The sequence below is a fragment of the Apaloderma vittatum genome, unplaced genomic scaffold, assembly GCF_000703405.1.
Source record: "Apaloderma vittatum isolate BGI_N311 unplaced genomic scaffold, ASM70340v1 scaffold14667, whole genome shotgun sequence".
NCBI classification, from domain to species: domain Eukaryota; kingdom Metazoa; phylum Chordata; class Aves; order Trogoniformes; family Trogonidae; genus Apaloderma; species Apaloderma vittatum.
In genome coordinates, this window is record NW_009726823.1 from 13,505 (window position 1) to 35,580 (window position 22,076).

Genomic DNA, 22,076 nt, shown 5'->3' on the forward strand with positions numbered 1-22,076 from the left:
GTAACAATTCTCTTTCGAAGACACAGGCATACCCACTAAATATTATTCTTGATGTGTGTTTGGGCTGTTGTGAATTAGAGTGAATCTATCATTTACATGTTGACATACAGGCATCTTTTTAAAGGTGCAGAGTTTCATATTGTAAATTATTAAAATTGATGGTGACGTGATACTGGACCTGACTGCTCCCAAATGTACATAAGGAGTCATGTATCATCTTTTTCTTTCTGATCTGCATAGTCTTTGCACAATTCAAAGAGCATGTAGCTGTACAGTAGCAACTGTTACTATTGGTAAGTATATGAGGTTAACAGTCTAGGAAGAAATTTTTTGTCATGAATTTAAACAAACTGTCTTATAGAAGTATGATTTTTGGTTGTGTTTTGTGTTTTTTTTTCAAGGTGAGGTTACAGTGCAAACTGGAGATCTGTTGCCATGTAGAATTTGTGGAAGGACTTTCTTTCCAGCAGCACTGGTAAGTGGTGAGAGCACTGTTGGCTTTTAGATTTAAGAAGTTGATAAGAGAATTGAGCAATGGTCCCTATAGCTAAATAAAGTAGATCTAGAAGCTTGTGTTTGGTGAATTTCTGTGGGTTTTCTTCCAAATAATTATCACTTCCAGTTGTGTCAAGTTCCTTAGAAGGAAGTTGATTTTATTTCAGGATTCTATCACTTTCTGAAAACACATGCTTCTGAAAGCATCTAATGTAGAGTCATAGAATCATTCCTTGCCTCTGCTAATGTAAGCCCTAGCATTATGCAGTCTTGTCTAGTAAGTATTTTGTTAGCCATCTTCAGATTACTGTGTTCTCCAGTCTTAATAGAAATTGGTCTGCCCTTAAATAGGAATATGAATTCCAGATGCCTCTGATTCATCTTGCTGCTGCCTATCTCCCATTAATTTGTATTTCCAAGGAACAAATACAGACACCTTCTATTTTTCTTCCTTGCCAAAGTTTTATGTGACTATATACATGCATTTGTGAATTCCTGTAGTTCTGTTGAAAGTAGTGGGTGCCATAAATGTTGGAGTGAAAGCAGTCTGGTACTACTCCTCGAGAGTTGGGCCTTGTTTGCTCATTGGCGTATGTAGGAAGAGGGAAATAACACATTAATAACAAGTTTTCAAAGCTAAGTTCTGTATTCTCATTGTGTTTTTCTTCTCCTTGTAGAAGAAGCATGGACCCATTTGCCAAAAAACTTCTGCTAAGAAAAGGAAGACATTTGATTCCAGCCGGCAGAGAGCAGAAGGAACTGACATTCCCACAGTAAAACCTCTTAAGCCACGGGTATGTTATAATTTCCTCTACGTATGAACAGTTGAGGCAAAAAAAAAAAGAAAGCTTTTTTCTCTTGGCAATTCATGATAATTAAATCACCTAGAATCTGGAAGAAATCTAACTATAATGTTATATACTAAAATAAGGCACATACTTAGCTTGAAGCAAGGGCTTCAAACATATAAACCTTTTTCTTTTTTGGCTTCTTAGCCAGAACCACCCAAAAAACCTTCCAACTGGAGACGAAAGCACGAGGAGTTTATAGCAACTATACGAGCAGCCAAAGGACTTAATCTTAAAGATGGTGGAAAACTCCCTCCACCACCTCCGCCATCATATGACCCTGGTATGTAAAACAAATTAGTTCTTTAGAGATATTTTCTTTTAACTTACTTTGTAAAAAAAAATGAACTGGAAAAGAATTTGTTGGAATACAGAATTCATGAATTCTTGAAGATGACTATGTGATTATCCCTATGCAAATGCTGGTTTATGACTGTGGGTCTGGCTAGCTAGATCCTGGTGTAGCTTTCAAAGCCCATGACTCTGTTTTTAATACATCAAAAGGTAGTTGTGGCCACGTTGCAGCTCGCTGCAGTCTTGCAAACCGTACGCTGGATAAAATGGTTTCAGTAGCTTGTTTCTGTCTGCCACAGTGGGACCGCCCAGGCAGAGCGGGCTGCCTGTTTGATTAGCCGTCGGCGCTGGACACCCACAACCTGTTGGCACTGTAGGAATGCACACCAGCTATGTTCTTCACATATAGTCTCTCCCATTTCTTCCTATATTTACATTTTGTTTCATGAAGGCTCTGTATGCTCTAGTGGGTGTGTGATGCTCATGTGGTGGGGGTACTCACATTTTGGATGTGAGAGATGTGTGGAATTTGCATTAACAAGGGAGTGTGACAGTTCTTGGGTGACTTCAGAACTGAGGCTGGGTAGAGCATTGAAGCAATTGGTGCGAGTGAGAAGGAAATAGGCTTTTCACTTCTGTGATGTGATAATAGGTTGGAGAATATATTTCTTCCTCTTCCTAAACAATTTGCTCAGCTCAATGGCTATTTTCAGAAAGATTGGGAAAAATGGAAAAAAAGCATCTGTTTGCTTCTGCCAGTCTGTGGTCAGATGAGGATTAGAGTGTTCCCTCCTCTGTTTTTCTGCAGGAAATGTGTTAGTCCAGTGTTAGGATTGTAATTGTGCATTCCTAGTAAGAAGTGAAGTTGTATTATTCAGCATTCAGTACATGCTATCTTGAAATGCCATAGGAATTTTAAAATAACATCAATAGCTAGTGCTGTCTGTAAGAAACATAAGGCTCAATCATGGCAAAGATTGCTAATAATCTAGTTGTATCAGTTCTGAATTACAAGCAGAAGAGCCCAGAACTCAGTCTGCCTTGCAAAAGCTACTAAAATGAGGCTTCCTTGGTTCCAGAGACTGCAAGTGAGTTTGAAGCAAAGAAAAAGATACTGTACCTCTGTTTCTCCTCCGTCCATTTTCACTTTTTCCAGACTGAGTTTTGCTGGTCTTTCTCTCCTGGCTTCATCCTGCTGCAGTGGGTAAGACTTAGGAGGAGAGAACCAAGAATGAAGAGAAGATGCATGAGTTGATCAGTGGATTTTCTTCTCGCTAATCATCGTGGCTGGGCTTTGTGAATGAAGATATGGGAAGGGCTCTACTCACACTTGCTACATGTGCGCTGATGGCTAAAAAGGCTGATGCGGGATAGGCAAGTCCGGTTGCAAAAGGCACAGCGGAAAGTCTCCTTAGGTGGTATTGGCGAGGCACGGTTCTTTCTGCGTTGTGTTTTCTCCTCGAGACTAATTCTACGTGCGTTCTCAAAGGAGGCAGCAGCGTTATGGATGGTGTGTCTCCACGTCTCCCGACTGGAGGCCAGAGAGGACCACTGATGGTAGTCAATATGGCCAAAACTGAGGTATTGTTTCAGAGAGTCCTTGTATCTCCTCTTTGGGGCTCCTCTGTTGCGGCAGCCAGTGGCAAGTTCACCAGAGAGCACAACCTTAGGGAGGTGGTGATCCTCCATCCTGGAGACGTGCCCTGCCCAGCGCAGCTGCGTCCTCAGCAGCATGGCCTGAATACTGGTGACCCCTGACCGTTCAAGGACAGTGACATCGGTCACATAGTCGGTCCAGTGGGTGTTTAGGATTGTACAGAGGCAGCACTGATGGAAGCGTTCTCACTAATAGAATGGAACAAAAGTAGAACAGAGGCAGGTACTGTTGCTCCTTTTCCACTTCATGTGTAGAAAGAAGGTGTCACAGGGTGTAGCCATCTTCTACTCAGCTCTGTCTTTGGCATGCTTATTTCTAACTAGCTTTCTAGTCTTTTTCCTTTAAGAGGAAAGAGTTCGGCATTAATGTTTTCTAGTCAATTGCATGCTTTGAGTTTGCAAACAATCAGTATTGCTGGTTCTTCGATCTCCTGTTCTACCTTTTCCTTAGAAGTCCAGAGTCGCCTCATGATATTAAGAAGGACGCTAAGTCACCCCATTTACATTAAACTTGACTTCATGTGTAATACCTTCTTATTTTGATTAGTTTGTAGTTTATAAAGCGTACATTGAGCCCGAACACTTCTGTGTAGTATGAACGGTAGTTCCAAGATGGCCAGGTGGCTGACTGGTGCTAAGCATTTTACAGAAGGATCAAGATACTACTCCTCATTATTAAAAGAGTACACATTAATCCTCTACAGTTTGGTCTATTTATTTTGGTGGGCTTTGGAAGTCTTCTGTGGATACTGAGCTGTACACAAGCTAGAAATGTCTTTTCTTATTATCTCAGGGCTTCTGTAGTTAATCTATTTTGCTTTTTTCATATTTTTTCTTTTTTTTTTTGAGCTTTGGGCCTGTCTTTCTTTGTCTACCTAGAAATTATAGCTCTTATACTTCTGAGTTCCTGTCTCTTAAGGTGTAGTTGATCTTTGGGTAGTCTGATACTAGTGGAATTGTTTATGTAAAATAAATAAATTTAAAAATCATTGTTGTTATCACATGTGATTCCCATGCTGTCACTTCTCTGAAGGTTTCCTGTGTTCTTGCTCACACTTCTTGGGTCACAGTTCATGGTTGAGTTGCCACATCATTTGACTTAATCAAAATTATTTGTTAATTTAAAGAGATAACTACTTAAGCCAGATTCTACAGCATTTGGAATAGTAACGTGTAATCCAAACCTTATTTTGGATTGTATAATATCAAACTGTAATCTTGGAGGTAGTGACTGTTTAGTCTCTACTCATTTTCTTTGATACATTTTTAAAATCACCTGGGAACATACTAATTTAACCTGCTTTGTGAGTGATCAGCCCTTCTGAAGTTGATGTTTACACTTTTCAAATACTGTAATCTGAGGAATTCAGCATCCGTATCTCTAAGCACTAAAATGTCTGTCTGAAACTGTAGTCCAAACATTTTATTTTCCAAGGGCAATGTATTTTAAGGGATATATTTCAAGCATACAGATGAGGGATGTTGTAGCATTTTAAACACTTATGTAGCCTTTATGTTTTTTCCCCAATGTTAGTAGTAATACTTCCTACAAGTAGTAATTTGTAACGTGACCGACTAATCTTTAAAAATAAGACAGCCACCAATTACCTTGTGTTCCATGTCTTAACAGAGTTCCCTAATTTTGGCTGGGCTTTTTGATTGTTAAATTTCTGTGGTTTTATTGTGTTGGGGTTTTTTTAAGATAATTTTCAGTATTTTAGTTAGTATTTCTCAATCCTTTCAAGACTGCCAGAGGAGACAAATTCTGCTTTCTTTTTCTGTTTGTATGAGAAAGGTTTTAATGCATTTTTATATCTTGAACAACCTGAATGTGTGTGCTGATTTTGAGGGGTTTTTTTGTGGTTTTTTTGGTTTTTTGTTTGCTTGTTCTAATTTAACCTTTTCTCCACTCCTTTCTAGCTGATATTCCTGACCTGTCCATGTACCTGTTTGGCCACCTTCTCTGCTGAATAGTGTTTTTCAAAGCGCTTTCTGATTTTTCTTAGGTTATTTCTGATCCTCAACCGCTTTTCTCATTCTTATCAGACAAGAAACATCTTTTGTGTTACATGTGAACAATGTTCTTTACCCCAGCAATCTGTATTTCATTTTCATTTCACTTAATTTTCTCTGGGAGTGGGGCAGAGGCTATTCTTTAGAAGACTTTAAAACACTTTATTGTTTAAAGCACATTATTAATATTAGTTTTTTATTTTTTAAAGATTACATTCAATGTCCATATTGTCAGAGGAGATTTAATGAAAATGCAGCTGACAGACACATCAATTTCTGTAAGGAACAAGCAGCACGTATTACTAATAAGGGGAAATTGGCAGCTGAAACCAAAGGGAAGCTTCCTACTCGAACACAGGTGAACTACAATATTTTTCTGAACTTGTAGCTTGCATTCAGCATCATATCAAGGTTGTTGAATAGTGTGTTGCTCTTAAATGCAATTAACTATTTTACTCCTTAATTTTATTATTTGCACTAGACTGAAAATAAACACTAAGCATAGAAGAGATTTTTGCTTTCTTAGGAGAGTTGCATAGATCCATAAATCAGCTGGCAACAGTTGCAAAGCCAAAATCAGTTATAAAAGTAATTCAGAGATTTGTGAAAATGCCAGGTAAGGGTAGTAGCAGGAAGCAGAGGTGCAGTATTTGTGAAGATAGTTGAATTTTTGTTGTGCAAGTCTTGACTGTTCTTCAAGTGGACAAACAAAGGTACATAACTACAGGATACTAAAACCAGTATTTTGGCTAACTGGAGGATTAGAGAAATTCAGATGTACTAAGGTAAAAGCTGCATTACTTAACTTATGATGGAAGCAAATGAACGATTAAAATCATAGAATCGTAGAATGTCAGGGGTTGGAAGGGACCTCTAGAGATCACCTGGTCCAGTCCCTCCCCCCTAAAGCAGGTTCACCTAGAGTAGGTCATACAGGAATGCATCCAGGTGGGTTTTGAAAGTCTCCAGAGAAGGAGACTCCACACCCTCTCTGGGCAGCCTGTGCCAGTGCTCTGTCACCCTCACAGTAAAGAAGTTTCTCCTCATGTTGAGGTGGAACTTCCTGTGTTCTGGCTTATACCCATTATTCCTTGACCTATTGCTGGGCACCACTGAAAAAAAGACTGGTCTCTTCCTCTTGACACTCACCTCTCAGATATTTTTACATATTAATAACATTCCCTCTCAGCCTTTTCTTATCAATACTAAACAGCCCCAGTTCTCTCAGCCTCTCTTTGTAAGAGAGATGTTCAGGTCCCTTAATCATCCTCGTAGCTCTCTGGTGGACTCTCTCCAGTAGGTACCTGTCTCTCTTGAACTGGGGAGCCCAAAACTGGACACAGTATTCCAGGTGTGGTCTCACCAGGGCAGAGTAGAGGGGGAGGAGAACCTCCCTAGACCTGTTGGACACACGTTTCTTAACGCACCCCAGGATTCCATTGGCCCTCTTGGCCACAAGGGCACATTGCTGTCCTATGGACAACTCACTGTCCCCTGGGACTCCAAGGTCTTTCTCCATGGGGCTGCTTTCCAGCAGGGCGACCCTTAATCTGTACTGGTGCCTGGTGTTATTCCTCCCTAGATGCAGGACTCTACACTTGTCTTTATAGAACTTCATGAGGTTCCCCTTTGCCCAGCTCTCCAGCCTGTCCAGATCTCGTTGGATGGCAGCACAACCTGCCTCTGTGTCAGCCACCCGTCCCAGTTTCGTATCATCAGTGAACTTGCTGAGGGTGCACTCTGTCCCCTCATCCAGGTTGTTGATGAAGATATTGAACAAAACTAGACCCAGCACTGATCCCTGGGGAACACCACTGGCCACAGGCCTCCAGTTTGACTCTGTGCCGCTGATCTGAACTCTGTGGTTGAGCCAGTTCGCAATCCACCTCACAGTTCAGTCATCTGTCCCACATTTCTTGAGTTTTCCTACGAGGATGTTATGGGAGACGGTATCAAAAGCCTTACTGAGTTCAAGAAAGCCTTACTGAAGCCTTACTGTATGTGGTTTTTCTTTTTTTTTTTTCTGGAAGCTATGAAAAGTTAAACAGACACAAGCAGTTAGCTGCACAGTATTCTGAACCAGTGCTGGGACAGGTGAAAGATTTGAAAGACAAAAATGATTCTGCCCTTGAATATTCTTAAAATAACTGATTCTGAGGTGATAATGTTACTCTTCTGAGTCAGCTATCGAAAAAGATTAGCAAAGCTGTACAAAAGCAGAAAATACACAGAAGACATGTAGTTAAAAAACCAAACCCACCGAGTTAGATAATTTTTCCTACTAGTGTCATCTGTATGTGTAAGAAAGCAGACTAGTGGAAACCATTTGCATGATCTGGCACCAGAAACAGTACCTAGGAGATAATCATTGTCTGTTTTCACCCAGTACCTGGGATAACTGCCTGTCATGTTACATAGATAGTTTGATTTAATTGCTTAAATTTCTAGGTTGTATTTTGTTACAGTACAAACCTGCTGCAGTTAAGAAGATGCCTTCTGTAGGATCAGCACCACCATCGTCATCATCATCACGCTTACCACAGCCAAGTGGTGTTATCAAAACTGTCGTAGGTATGAAATGAATGTTACGAACTTTCCATTTCCTTTCTAAATATTAGTTCTCAGATGATGCAGTAAAAGTAGTATAATTTTAATAAATGGATGGATTTCTACAGTGTTGCCCTGTGGCTTAAACTGATGAAGAAAAATAACTTGATAGGGTTCAGTGTTATCTGAGTGGGTAAGCTGGTGTCTGTTTTTCATAATACAATTTTTTCTAATCAGTATTTTTGTGACCTGATTCTTTTGACCTACGTATGCAATGGCTATATACTTTATTGTTGAAATTGATGTAATGGTTTGTAAAAACTCATTTAAAGTAAAGTTGGAAAGGACACTGATTGGCATCTATCCAGCAAAACTCATGAGCACATAGGATTCTATTTTATTTTATCTATCAGATCAAATTTATTTTTTTGCGAATTGAACCTACAAAATCATGCATTGTAGCAATACATAATTGCATTGAATACTTGTCTCTCATCTGAGATTTTTCTATTGCGCAATTCTGTAACTAATTCGTACGCTGAATGTGATCGTGAATTGGTGAAAATACATAGCCAAGCCATGTATATTATAATGATGCAAACACTGGCCTTACTCTGATTTCAGATACCATCAGATATCAAACATGTTCTGTTTGTACATACTTTAACATTCTAGACTTCTTTTCTTTTCTTTTTCTTTCTGAAGGGAGTATTTGAGATCCAATGTTCTGTATTAGAATAAAGATTATGTCTCAATTGCATGTTTTCTGTAAGTTTCTGGAAACATACTTGCTTTTTCCTAGTATCTTAGTGCTTGTTCATGTCTTTATTTCTGAAAGTCTTAAATCGGATTTTATAATTAAAATCCATACAATGAATTGTATCATTCCAGCAGGTTTTCTTAGGTTTTCTTACATTTCCATGCTTGCTTTCAACTCCAAGGTTCCTCTTCAAGTAAAGCACTGTCCTCATCTGGATCCAGTGGGAGCAAAATTCAGACATTATCACCAGCTCATAAAAACTCACTGGGAATGATGAACCCACAAGCAGGGTAAGTTTCCATTTAATGTTGTCATTTGTGCTTTATTTCATAGTCATTTGTCCTTTATTTCATAGTCATTTGTGCTTTATTTCATATTTATTTTGTTCTAGTTCTAGAAGTCTCTGTGATCTGTTTCACTTGCCTTTTTTTTTTCTCCTGTGGGCTTCAGAACTGCAGTATTTAGAATTTATCCTTTATTTATAAACATAATGTTTAAAGAACATTGGAGTCGTCAAAGGTGGATTTCCTAATGTTAAAATAATAGCAAAGGAAGTCAAGTGATAAAAATAGATTAAAAAGTTCTAGAATATGCAGAAGTTGTTGGAGTTTGGTTTTTGTATTGTAAAAGTGAAGAGACTTAAAAAAGGAGAGGTCATCAGGCATAATTTCATAGCATTTGTGGAAATAAGAGGCCTCTGTCACAGACCACAAGCCAATTGTGACAGGATCTTCCCTCCTAAGACAAAAGGGCAAACACTTTCCCTCATCCCACTCCTGTCCTCAAATACTTAAGAGGCAACAAATGAATGAGCACAGTGGAAACCAGTACCCTACAAGAGCAACAGGAAGTGGTGGATGTTCAGTGAAAGTGCTGGTGTGATCAGGGCTGTTTACTGATACTTTGCTGGGGGGACAGTCAGTGCACACTACCTCCAAGAAGAAATGTGTGGAAGGGATTGAAGGGAAGTAGTGCAATTTTACAGAAGTTTGAGGAGCACCAAGAAGCCTTGAGAGAAAACATAAAAAATACAGCAAAGCAATTGTAGTTATAATATTGAAGAAGACATGCTCCTGTGAAAAGGAGGATCAGCTTGGTGAAGGCTGTGCAGGGTGGAGAAACACAAGAGCTTAATTTTGTGAAGAAGAAAAAGGACATTCTAGAAGCTCTCGCGGGTATGGACAGCTTGATTAATTACGCACCACTGGTGATTTTTAGTTTATTGCTCTTAAGTCTTAAAAGTTACGCTCAAGTGCGAGTTACAGCTCTGTCATACCACCCTTCTAACACCACGCAGCATGAGCGTGCAGCTCTGTCCCTCCTTGCTCTACCCACTCATACTGAGTCTTTCAGACACAGACCGGAGCCAAGTCTGTGAGGCTGTCAGAATTTATTTTTGGTTTTATTCCCTGTCTCCAACTCCCCCTTCAATATCCTTGTAGTCCTCTGTCAACTGGTCAGCTTCACTACTTTTTGTAGGCATCTGTGCTTCAACTGTCAGCAAATCCCACCCTCTGTTATTCACTGCCTGTTTTTTATAACACACTTCTCCATTTCCAGAAGTTGAATTAACACCTACTGATGAGTGGCAAACAAGTAGGTCTGCAAGCCACAATAAAAAAGCCAGGGAATTTGAAAGCATTTTTCTGACTGCAGTTGTGAATTCTGGCTGTCTGGGAGAGACTTTTTCAACAAAGACTGTTGATAAGAGTTTCTCTTTGCAGTACGTATTGGTTTCTGAGGAGGCACAGGTTTTGATCTTCACTTCTTAACACTTTGGAAGTTGTATTTAATTTTACCACTGAGTTGTTCACTGGACTTAGTGCTTTGTATTCTAGTAGTTTTCCATTTCCCCTCCTGAAGCTTAGAGGAAGAATTGTGATGTGACTAAGCCAAATAGCAGTTAACACAGAGAGAGGTTTTTGCACAGGTTCCCTCTGTGGGCAGGTGCAGTTAACTGCAAATCAATGCCTTCTGGTTGGCAGAGCTCTTGGGTAATGGTCTCTGCTTAGAGGCAGTGAGTGTTAGCTTGGCTTACAACTTCATTTACTTGTCTGTGCAATTTCCAGCTTTTAGGAGTATGAGTGGGACGAGTGGCTTTCTGCCTGCGGTCCTTCTTACATCTCTGCTCTGAAAAACTTGCATTCTTGTATTTTCCAATGAGTCCTCACGATTTCTTGCTGGTTGTCTTCTCACAGATGGCTGTTAAATGTGTCTCTTTCCAAAGTGTTATACTGGAGACCTGGGAATTGTTTCTTTTTCTTTTAGCTAGTTTGTGTTCACCTCTGAGAACAAATTTGTCAGGAATTACGCTGAAGCAGAGGTATAAGTGCACTAACAGCATGGAAGAGTTAGGTGTCTGGGATTGGTCACTAGTGACAGTTTTGGCCTTAATCACGTCAGCCTTAGTACTGGGGTATGAGGGGTAATGTTTAGGGTTCTGCTGAAATACCTAAATAATTACAGCAGAGGAGGGACTGAGACATTAGCAGTAAACAGTCTCAGTCAGAGAATGAGATAGTTAATACTGTAGTGACGGATTTTAAATATTGAAACATCTTATAATTTAGGTTATAGCTAATTACAGCTACAATTATTTTATAAAGTGCCTTTAAAATATTATAAAAACAACCTTCATTAGGATGAAATAAGATGTATTTATTTTGCCGCATTTATGATTTAACCAGTAAAATGACAAGCTGTAGCATGAAATCTGAGATTCTGTTGTTACGCAGGTCAGGCAGAGCTCGTATGTCATGCTCTTCCCACTTCCCACTGAATTGTTAGGGAACTGATTTGCTGGGCCCAGTGAAATATTGAAATCATGTGCTTTATTGTTTTTAAAATTTTCTTGGCAAATATTTAAGAGCCTAGGTGCTTTTCTGACCAGGTTAAATTCCAGTTTTTGCTGGAAAAAATAAGCTCCTGCAGTTTTCCCTAATACAAACTAATTTATTTTTAAATTTTTTTTTAACATGTTAAGTGAAACCTTCCATTTTTGCCTTGATTGTTGTAATTCCTCAGAGGTAGTGAAGGTTAGTAGTAAAATTACAGTTATATTATGTAATATCAAGGGCGAATTATATGTATGTTGGAGGAGGCGAATTTAATGGCACACTGCTTCTTTCTGTAGAAACGTGGTACCTGGTCTCTGTGAAGGGTATGCAAAGGGCCGATAAGTGCTTAAAATATACAGGCGTGCAGTTTCCCTCTTGCTCTTTAGGTGGCACACTTGAACTGCAGCCTGGAACTATTGGGAAAGGCACAGGAAGCTGTTCCTGCGCTTCTGTGAGGTGAAGGATGAAATGAACTGTGCCTTGACAGAACTAAACACCTTAAAGGGATGATTCTTGAACTTCGTTTCATATCACATTCAAATTAAATATTGCAGCATAAACTTCTATTTTATATAAGCAGAAGTGCAACCAAATTTTCCTTATTTTAAGTTATTTATGCTATACTGTTTCTTTTTTTTTTTTAATTGAAATGCTCCTCTGCACACCACAACATTGTCAACACAAGCTAAGTTAGTGTTAGTCAGGCTTGTTTCATACATTTAGATCAGGATGTGTCAGCTGAGCTCTGCTGTGAGAGTTTTCTTTTTATGCCTAAACAGAGTAAAGGCACAGCCAGTGTTCTTACACAGCCACTAGTACTGTATTAATGGAATGTAGCATAAAGGCATCATTTCTGAGTTCTAGAGAAGCAAGTAACAGTGCAAGAGTAGTGCGTCACTCTGAATTGCAGTTGGTAGAAAAACCTGTGTTCACTTGCATGAATGTCTTGTTGAAGAACTGAGAAAAGGAAAAATAATTCTACATAAATTGGAGTTAGGTTTGTAAGCTGATAGTAAGCCATGTTAAGATCCTAAGTTTGATGCATATTTGCAAGAGTACACAGTTTAGCACTGCCTTATGTTTCTTGGGGGTTAAGGCAGTTCTGGTAAGTTGTCAGAGGTAATCAGATCTTCAAGAGGAAATAATCAGTTAGGTTCTTCCTATGCTAAGGCTAAGCAGAAAGGCAAACTCCACTCCCACGTGCAAATTGTTTTGTCTGGCAGAACTTGACACTGCTGTTGGTGGCCAGTACCTGTTGAATGTTAAGCTGATCATAGAATTGTAGAATGTGTTGGGCTGGAAGGAGGCTTTAAAGGTCATGTAGTCCAACTCTCCTGCAGTGAGCAGGTATGTCCTTAACTAGATTATGTTGCTCAGGGCCACATCAAGCCTGATCTCGAATGCCTCCAGGGATGGAGCCTCCACCACCTCTCTGGGCAACCTGTTCCAGTGTTTCACCACCCTCAGAGTCAAGAACTTCTTCCTGATATCTAGTCTTAATCTTCCCTGCTCTAGTTCAAAACCATTGCCCCTGATCAGAGTTATGCCTCCTGCAGTCCATGTCTGCTAATGACACATCTCATACTGCCTTACAGCTGAAATGGAATACAAATGGCACACCCAACCAGTATAAGTGAATTTTAAATTCCGCTTATGTATTTGCCATACAACATCCGTAGCCTTTAAAAATCTATTTTTAAAGTAGCTTTTTTCTTTTGTTACGGTTATAACTTACACAGCTTTGTTCAGTGAAATCAAGGTAAATAACAAGTTGACCTTGTGATTTTTGCATTTCAGAAGATGCCTATGGTGGTCCTTTTTTTCATTAGTACATGACAGGGCTGTCAGCTTTAGGGGTTTTGGTTTCTTTTTCTGAGTGAGGAAGAATACAATAGTTCTCTATTTTGGCAGTATCATGACTGCCTCTAGGTTACTATCATTGATACTCTGCTCTGTAGGTGCCTGGAGCTAGAGATTATGTTGATAAATTGTTAGAGGTTCAGAAAAGAGCTATAAGAATCATGATAGGTTGGAATATGTGTCAAGACGTATAGTGTCAAAGACCTCAGTCCTTGGGAAACACATAGAGTGTGTATTGGGTCAAATGGGAATCTATTAAGCATTTCCTGAGTTAATTATTTTGAACTAGAACATCTGTTTGGGAGGAGGAGTGGGAAGAACGTCTCCAGGGGAACTTATTTTGCAGCCTGCATTATTTGGGGCTAAATTGTCAAGACTGAAATCTCAGTGTTCCTTGCTGACTTTATAATGAATTAATATAGTTTAGCATTGTTGAATTTTTGTTTCTTGTGGAGAGATTTCCTTTGCTAATGTGGTGTGCAAGGTTCACAACAAAACCTTCCCAAAAACCAGATTGTTGCAGAAGGAGTATGAAAAGTACTATGATCTGAATGTTGGAGATACACAAGAGCCTTTTTAAAATACGCATATGAAAACCTATATTGAAAATAATAGGCTTCCCTGAGAGCATTTAGCTGTTCTGTAATTTTCCTGGCATTGTAGTTTAAGGTTGCATGACAAGAATCAGAAAACTGCACAGTAAAGATTTTTTTTCTCTTGGTGTGAGGATGTTTTGTTGGTTTTACTTAGTTGTTTTTTCCTTATGACTTCCCTTTAAGAGGGGGAAGTTTACAGAAGAGTTAACTTTCAGCTACCCAGTCATTTCCATCAGTCTTGCTTGGTTTGTTTTTCTATAGTTCTTTAATTTCAGAAAGATCAATAAAAATAATCCAAGTGTCATAATTTTCCAGTTAAGGCTTAAGTTACTAGGCTTTTTTTGAGAAGAAGAAACTTCAGTTACATTATTGAGGTAGGGGTTGTCACATAATGGGCTTTCTGCAGGTTTTACTCTATGGTTTAAGATTCTAAAAATGCAATACTTCACTTGAAGACCTAATTTTTCTAATATAAGTTGTGATTTCTCAAAAGCTAGAATTCTCCTTCTGATGATCTATGGGGAGGTATGGTGGTGTGTTTTATTGTTTTATTGATGTTTTATAAGTTTGATTTTTGATTTATTCTTTTTGGTTTGTAAATGTTCTCCATAGTAATAAAAAAAAGTGTAAACTATTGACTGTGTATATAATACTGTCTATTCTGAGTGGGATTTGTGATATTTAAACAAAGTTGGGGGTTTTTTCAGGCTTTCCTCTGTCCTTTTCTCATCTCCATAAAAGAAAAGACAGTGGAAGGTATGTTATTCTCTCTCAGTACAATGCTCGGCCTTAACCATTTAAAACATAAAAAAAAAAATTTAAAAAATTAAAAAGATGTGAAAAAGGAGGCATTTTCTTTCTTGCTAATTCTAAAGTTAAGGAGGCTTGTATTTACATCTCTGTTATAACATCTTAACAAAGTTACAATGACTTGTAATTATGAGCCCCCTTTTCTAGATGTGATAAATTTGACATTGTGAAAGCTGTTTTCGAAAGAAACAAGGCCAGATGTGAGTGCATTGTGCAGATTGTGAGGATAACGACATTCGTTATTTTGTTTTGTTTAAAAAGGAGTTGAAAAGAAATGTATTGGAAGTCTATTCCAAATATAACTCTATAAAATCATCTCCTCTCCAAAATAGGAATAAACCTTTTGTTTGCTGGATTATTCAAGCCTGATTAGTGTAATTTTTTTTTAATCAATGGCAATTCTTTGAGAATGTAAGTATTTAATTGTAATTTACTTATTTTTTTGCGATAACTTAAATAGAAATCTAGCAATCTCCTTATGAGTACCCCTTTGTATATTTTAGTAGTAAGATGGACAAGTTAGGCCCACCACTGCGAACTGGAAGAGATGTCCAAAAGTTTTATGACACTGATACAAAAACAGACAGTACCATCAAAAGACCAAATGAGTTGTTGCCTATAAAGAAGTAAGTATTGCAAATTAGCGTGCTTTATCTGTTTTGCAGAAATGTTCCTCCAGAGCATTGGAGTGGTAAAAGTTTGACCTTGACAGACACTTGCTGCCCAGTATATCTTTGATATAAATGCTGTGGGAGAAGAGTATATAGCTAGTATAAGTGTCTGTTTCATGCTAGTTAAACAACTTTGTAATAGGACAGGAAAGCTGAAGACTTTTCGGAGATTTGATTTCTTTGTCACTGGTTGTATGAACTTCTGTTTTTGTAAACCTGAGATAAAACTGAATTTGCATGCTGTAAAGCTGAAGCAAGCGTTTAAGCCTGATAACTGTACAAATATCTGCCTTACAGGCAAATATGTTATGATGAGCTAATTTTATTCTCTTAAATATTTATCAGTCTCCTGCTTCTGCAAGATAGCTGTGGTGGTCCGGGAATGTAAGCAAGGCACACTTTGTGATGAGAGGTGAAGTCTTATTAAGTCCAACTTATCTCATATAAAGACTTCAGAATATTCAGCAAGCTTAAGGTCTAAGTTTAGAATAAAGGGTATTCTAATATTTTAAAAAGGGAAATAGATACTACATTGTAGTTAACCTGTTGAAACAATTTGGAAGATGCCAAATTTCAGTGTACTGATACTTAATAGATAATACTTTAAAGCATATTGCAAAAGAGAAGTCAGTAATGAATTATGTGGCACATGCATGGAATGTGATAATAAAATCCAATAGAAATGTGTCTAAATCTCTTAATGTGGTTTTAGTTTTGTTACCAAAGCTGAAGTATCTTTGAGACAGGGCCAGAATATTTGAACTTGGGTTTCTATTTGAAGAAGCAAAGGGAGTGAAGGAGAGTGAGCTCTTTTTAGAGAAACAGATTTTTTTCTGTTGTTCCTTTGCATGTTTAGTTAGAGCTGTAAGTCCTGTGAACCATCAAAAATTAGGTCAGTTTTTAATTTTCTAACAAGTTACTAAGATGTTGGAAATTTAGCTTAGTGAGTTACTAAACATGCTTCCCTATCCATAGAGCAGTGGTTTGATCTTTCTTCTTGACCAAATGTCTTTAAGAGTATGGGCACTGAATCTGCTGTTCATAACACCACTGTTACTCAAATGTCCACTGAGATAATGAATTAAATCTAATCTCCTTGCAGGAGGTTATTCAATATGTTACATGCCAACAGCAGTCGACAAATGCGAGTAGCTGCTAGCCGTTGGTAAAGTCAGCATGGCAATGTGGGTGGTTACAGTTTATGGCAAAATTTTCTGGACTTTGGCGTGCATGCCATTAATCATAAGGATTTTTTTAATGCTTTTGAACAGAACTATGAGCTGTCATGGGTGACAGTAAGAGCTGTCAAGAATACCTGAAAAAGCGCTGCCTACGAAGCAAGCTTGATACTTCAATATTTTATGGAAAAACCCAACCAAATTGTGTACGCATAAATAGAAAAAGACAAACTGCTTCTACAAAGTCCTTTCAGTTTTTCATTTTTCAAGCAGTGGTAATTCAACTAAAGGTATGATGTGAGCTGCTTTAGAAAGCGAAGTCCCCAGCCATCTTATTTCTTTTGAAATTGAGAATGGATAGTGAATGTCTTTAAAGGTATGTCCATATTTTAAGAGTTAAGGGTGGCATCGGTACACAGCTTCGTCTGCTGTCAGGCTCCATTAATACTTAGAATCATAGGATCATGGAACAATTCAGGTTGGAAAAGACCCTTGGGATCATCAAGTCCAACCATTGACCCTACACTACAAGGTCACCCCTAAACCATATCACCCAACACCACATCTAAACGACACTTGAACACATCCAGGGATGGCGACTCAGCCACCTCCCTAGGCAGTCTATTCCAGTGTCTGACCACTCTTTCTGTGAAGAACTTCTTTCTAATGTCCAGCCTAAACTTGCCCTGTTGCAACTTGCAACCATTCCCCCTGGTTCTGTCCCTAATTACCTGTGAGAAGAGACCAGCACCAACCTCTCTACAATGTCCTTTCAAGTAATTGTAGAGCATGATGAGATCCCCTCTCAGCCTCCTCTTTGTCAAACTGAACAGACCCAGCTGCTCCCTCAGTCGCTCCTCATAAGGTCTGTTCTCCAGGCCCTTCACCAGCTTTTGCCCTCACGTGATACATTTTACTTCATGTGATACATTTTAGAGCAGGAATTTATACAGCTTTTCAAAAGGCAAAAAGAAAATCCAACCAAACAGAAAAAAAAAAAAAAAAACAGAACAAGACAACTAGGTAGTAGTGGCAGAGTTTGGACAGATCAGAAGAGACCAAGCTGTGTTGGCAAAAGTTGAGATAATCAAGGATGCCTGACTTTGTTAGAAGATGTATGTCTCTAGAGATCAGATTGCAACTTAAGGATGCAATTTCAAGATTTGTCATCAAATATACATGAAACATGATACTAATTACATGTCTAGATTTGTGTGAAAAGAGTTGTAGACAGTGGCAGCCTGCTACTTCAGTTGATCTACTCATCGAAAATGGCAGAAATCATTGCAGTTAATTGTAAGACTAAAAGTAAAATTTCTAGTCTGAAAATAGATTTGGTTTTTTCTGTGTTTTCGGAAAAATAATTGGAGGAAAAAATCTACAGATTCATATTATGCGGAGAACTATGTTTAAACATTTCAGGATTAAGACACCCTGTTGAACTTTAATGAACATTTTTATCTGTTCATGAAACTCTGCCTCCCTCAATAGACAGGATGGACAGTCTTTGATTTTTTTTTTTGTTTTAATTGTTTTTTTTCCCCCTGGTTCAGTCATTGGCCTGAATGCTCTGCTAGACACCACAGAATCATAGAATGTCAGGGGTTGGAAGGGACCTCTAGAGATCATCTAGTCCAGCCCCCCTGCCAGAGCAGGATCCCCTACAGTAGGTCACACAGGAACACGTCCAGGCGGGTTTTGAAAATCTCCAGAGAAGGAGACTCCACAACCTCTCTGGGCAGCCTGTTCCAGTGCTCTGTCACCCTCACAGTGAAGAAATTTCTCCTCATCTTGAGGTGCGACTTCCTGTGTTCTGGCTTGTACCCATTATTCCTTGACCTATTGCTGGGCACCACTGAAAAAAAGACTGGGACCTTCCTCTTGACACCTCTCAGATATTTATACATATTAATAACATTCCCTCTCAGCCTTTTCTTCTCAAGACTAAACAGCCCCAGTTTTCTCAGTCTCTCTCTGTGGGAGAGATGTTCAGGTCCCGTAATCATCCTCGTAGCTCTCCATTGGACTCTCTCCAGTAGGTCCCTGTCTCTTAAATTGGGAAGCCCAAAAATTGTGTTTCTGAGACACTGATTTCTGGGAAATTGCTCTTGTATGCACCTAGTATTAAAGCATCAGGTGAATTTTCGGAGTACCTGGTGGGATGAAGGGTATATTGCACATATTTTGGAAAATTGAACAGTTGAAATACAGGAAAGAATTGTGGACAATTTTTCATTTTAATTTCAAGTATCTAGGACTCCTAGCATTATGTTCAAACACAATTGATTCAAAGTAAACACTGAGGAGATTTCATTTTAAGAAATTCATGTTGTTAGTTTTCAAAAAATAGTATCTTGATCCCAAGCTGAAAATCCAGAGAAAACTCGGTCAGTAATACTTTTGAAAAAATTGTTTTAAATTATTTAGAGTCCTCTAAATAGTAACTGAGACACAATTTTGTTCTTTGCTTCATTGTCTGATCATCCCTGATCCTTGGTGATCCATGCTGTTTCTGTATCTACAGCTGAATTTTTCTTTATATGCTTTCCTAGCTTCCGTAACAAGTAAAGCAACAGTCCAGTGTGTTCTTTCCACTATTGAGCTCTAATGAATTTTACTCAGTTAGAAGCAAAAGTCTTTACTCAGCGTAACAACGAGATGGGGGAACACAAGATATTTAGCATCTGCGCTGTTGTGCATAGTTATAAAAATGTAATTTAGATTATATGTTGAACTTTCATCCTGTTATTCTGTATCTTCTGAAAGACTGGCATAACTTCTAATACGTTTTAATTCTGAGGTAGTACTTTTCAATCTGCATGCTATTTATTTTATTTTTAATAAAACCATCTTTAGAATCTCTTCAATAAGTAAAAGGGCAGATAGGAAAACTAACAGGGAAGGTTGGTGTTCTGACCACTGAGCCAAAATCTTTGATGGTTCCACTCTACGTGTTTCATGTAGAAGCCATTCTTGTTAACCTTGAATACTTTAGTTAAATATTATTTCACTTGATGCAAGTTCAGTTACTGATTTCTACTTTTATTCTTAATCATTTGACCATATTTCCTCTGAAGTGTTTAAGTCATGGAAGGAGCTGAAAAATTATCTTTAGCCTATCTTCATTACCGGAAGGGAGAAATGTTTTATACAACGTCATATAATTCAGCAGTTTTGTTCCTCAGTTGTGTCACTGTTGGATTTGGAGTTACTAGGACTGAAGGCATTGCCTTATATATATTTGAAAATGCAACCAAGACAAAAGTTGTTTATAATTCTGAAAGGAGCACTTAGGTTCATTTGAAGGTAAAGAAGAAAAAAATCACTTCTGTTTCTTTGTTGCTGCTTGAGCTCTTGGTGACTAATTTTTTAAATGTCCATGAGCCAGTCCCACCTTAAATTTGATTTATGCATTGGTATTCAAGAAAGAGAACAGAAAAACTTGATGGGCCATGTGTGAGATGACATTGTCACTGAAGTCGTGCCAAGGAAGAAATGCCAGTGAATGGTAATTCTTTTGAGCAATGACAGAAAATTCTGTCCTTGGCACGGATGATTTAAGGATGCCCCTTCCTATCTTGTTTTCTTATCGCTTATCAGTTTTTTTCAGGGGATTCTGATCTTTCTCTACTAACCAAAGCAAGCAGTGAGATGTTCTTTATGTTTAGGATGTGCTGTTCCTTGCATTCTGTCTTAAAACCCATGAGTCTTGAGGAAAGCAGTTTTCACAGCTATGTGGTACTAATATTGCAGCCAACTTTAAAAATACTGTGACAGGCTAGAAAAAAATTGGAGTCTGATGCCCAGCTGGACAGACTTTCTTTACTTTCCTTCTTGTATTTATATTGATAAATACAATATTTATACTTTGAAGGAGGAGGATCTACAGCATCAGGAGGATCTACAGCATTATCTGAGAAGTATGCATCTTAAATAAAGTCTGTGGCTGTGAAGAAAAAAATTCTTGTGATTGGCTTCATACTGAAGTATTGAGAATATGGTATCCTTTCTACATTTTGGTTAAACTGTTAAGACCTGCAGTCAGCTGGTATTTCTCTCAGAGCCCTGCCAGTCATAAAATGTGGCTTGTAGTCTGTCAGGGTAGACACTGGAACATCCTAAACAAGCAGTCGTGCTGTCCCACCACAATACAGGTACCTCCTGCAAGTGAAACACATCATCAGGAAGGGACTTGCTGTTCTGTTGAGCTTGTCATTTTAAGATTCAAGTCATGTTCAGTCCAAACCATGCAAGTTCATGCCAAAACTATCTGCTCTTCGTAGAAAATAAGTTGTATTTTTCATGCACTTAATTGATGTGTAGGTTGTTGAACTCATTTTTTAAATATGATTTGTAAATGTGTTTTCTTGTATATATTTCTGTATTATATAAATCATCAAATACGTATTCTGTTTTAGAGGCGCAACAAAAACACGGACATCAACCCCTCCTAGTGTGGCAAGAACCATGAGCACAGGTGCTCTGACAAACAAAAGAAAAACTAGCAATTCAGACGGTTACTCAAGGTAGAGTTTAACTTTATGGATTTTGTCAATAATAGAACCTTTGTTAAAGGGGAATACCTTTTACAAAATAAGTTGGCAAGAATATTGTTCTCTGCAGTTAATAGATAATTCATGGTCAGTGTTACTTAGCATGTTTAAGACACTCAATTTTGATTATTTATCACCTCGCAGAACACTTTTGTCATAAGCTGTCTCAGATGTGCACAGAACACATTGCTAGAAATGTCAAAAACCTTTTAGGAGATGAGGAAAAAAATCAGTGAATGCTCTTTCAACTGGCAAGTGCTTCAGTTGAAATTGAATGGAATTGCATTCTAAGCACACAAGTTGTCTGTTGTCTGTGCTTTTAAAGAGGAGGCTGAAAATTGTATTGCTGTTTTAGCCTTTCTTATTTTGACAAGCTAATTTTTAAGTTTTCAGACACTCCAGTTAATCTAAGTAGTGGATCAGATATTTGATCCTGCTTCTAAAATATTGACTTTTTTTGGTTTTCTTGCAGGAAAGGTGAGTATCTGGAGAAAAATAGGGCAGTTGAGTAGAGTTGTAAGGTAATTAAATAAGAGGTGTAAGCATGAAAATGACAGTAATAGCAATAACTTCACTACAAGGATTAGAATAATTCTGCATCAAGCTACACTGAACAGATGACAGAGAATGCTCTTTATCTGGGAATTTTCAGGTCTGATGGTAAAATCGGGTATGACAGCGGAGACTACCCATCCTCAGTCAACGGAGGAAGTTCAAAAAGCAGTGAAGGAAATTCACCTGTGCAATTGTCAAAGTTCTGCCATGAATGTGGAACAAAGTATCCAGTGGAATGGGCGAAGTTCTGCTGCGAGTGTGGAATTCGAAGAATGGTTGTTTGAACATGTTCTTAAAAGGAAAAAGAAAATGAGAAATCGAAAGCATTGGCTACGTACTGCTGCATGGAAAGCTATAGCACTCCTTCCAGTTAGACTTCATGCTGCAAACATATTGAAACATC

At 38.3% G+C, this 22,076-nt stretch overlaps 1 protein-coding gene across 1 annotated transcript; it reads left to right on the top strand.

Moving 5' to 3' along the window:
- Positions 1-401: 401 nt before the first annotated feature.
- ZC2HC1A (zinc finger, C2HC-type containing 1A) lies at positions 402-21,957 on the top strand (the record flags this gene model as incomplete). Its single annotated transcript, XM_009873442.1, has 9 exons — positions 402-475; positions 1,173-1,289; positions 1,491-1,626; positions 5,516-5,664; positions 7,772-7,877; positions 8,795-8,903; positions 15,223-15,342; positions 20,984-21,091; positions 21,771-21,957. Coding segments are annotated over 9 exons (1,106 nt in total), but the record flags the coding sequence as incomplete, so codon positions are not given.
- Positions 21,958-22,076: the final 119 nt, after the last annotated feature.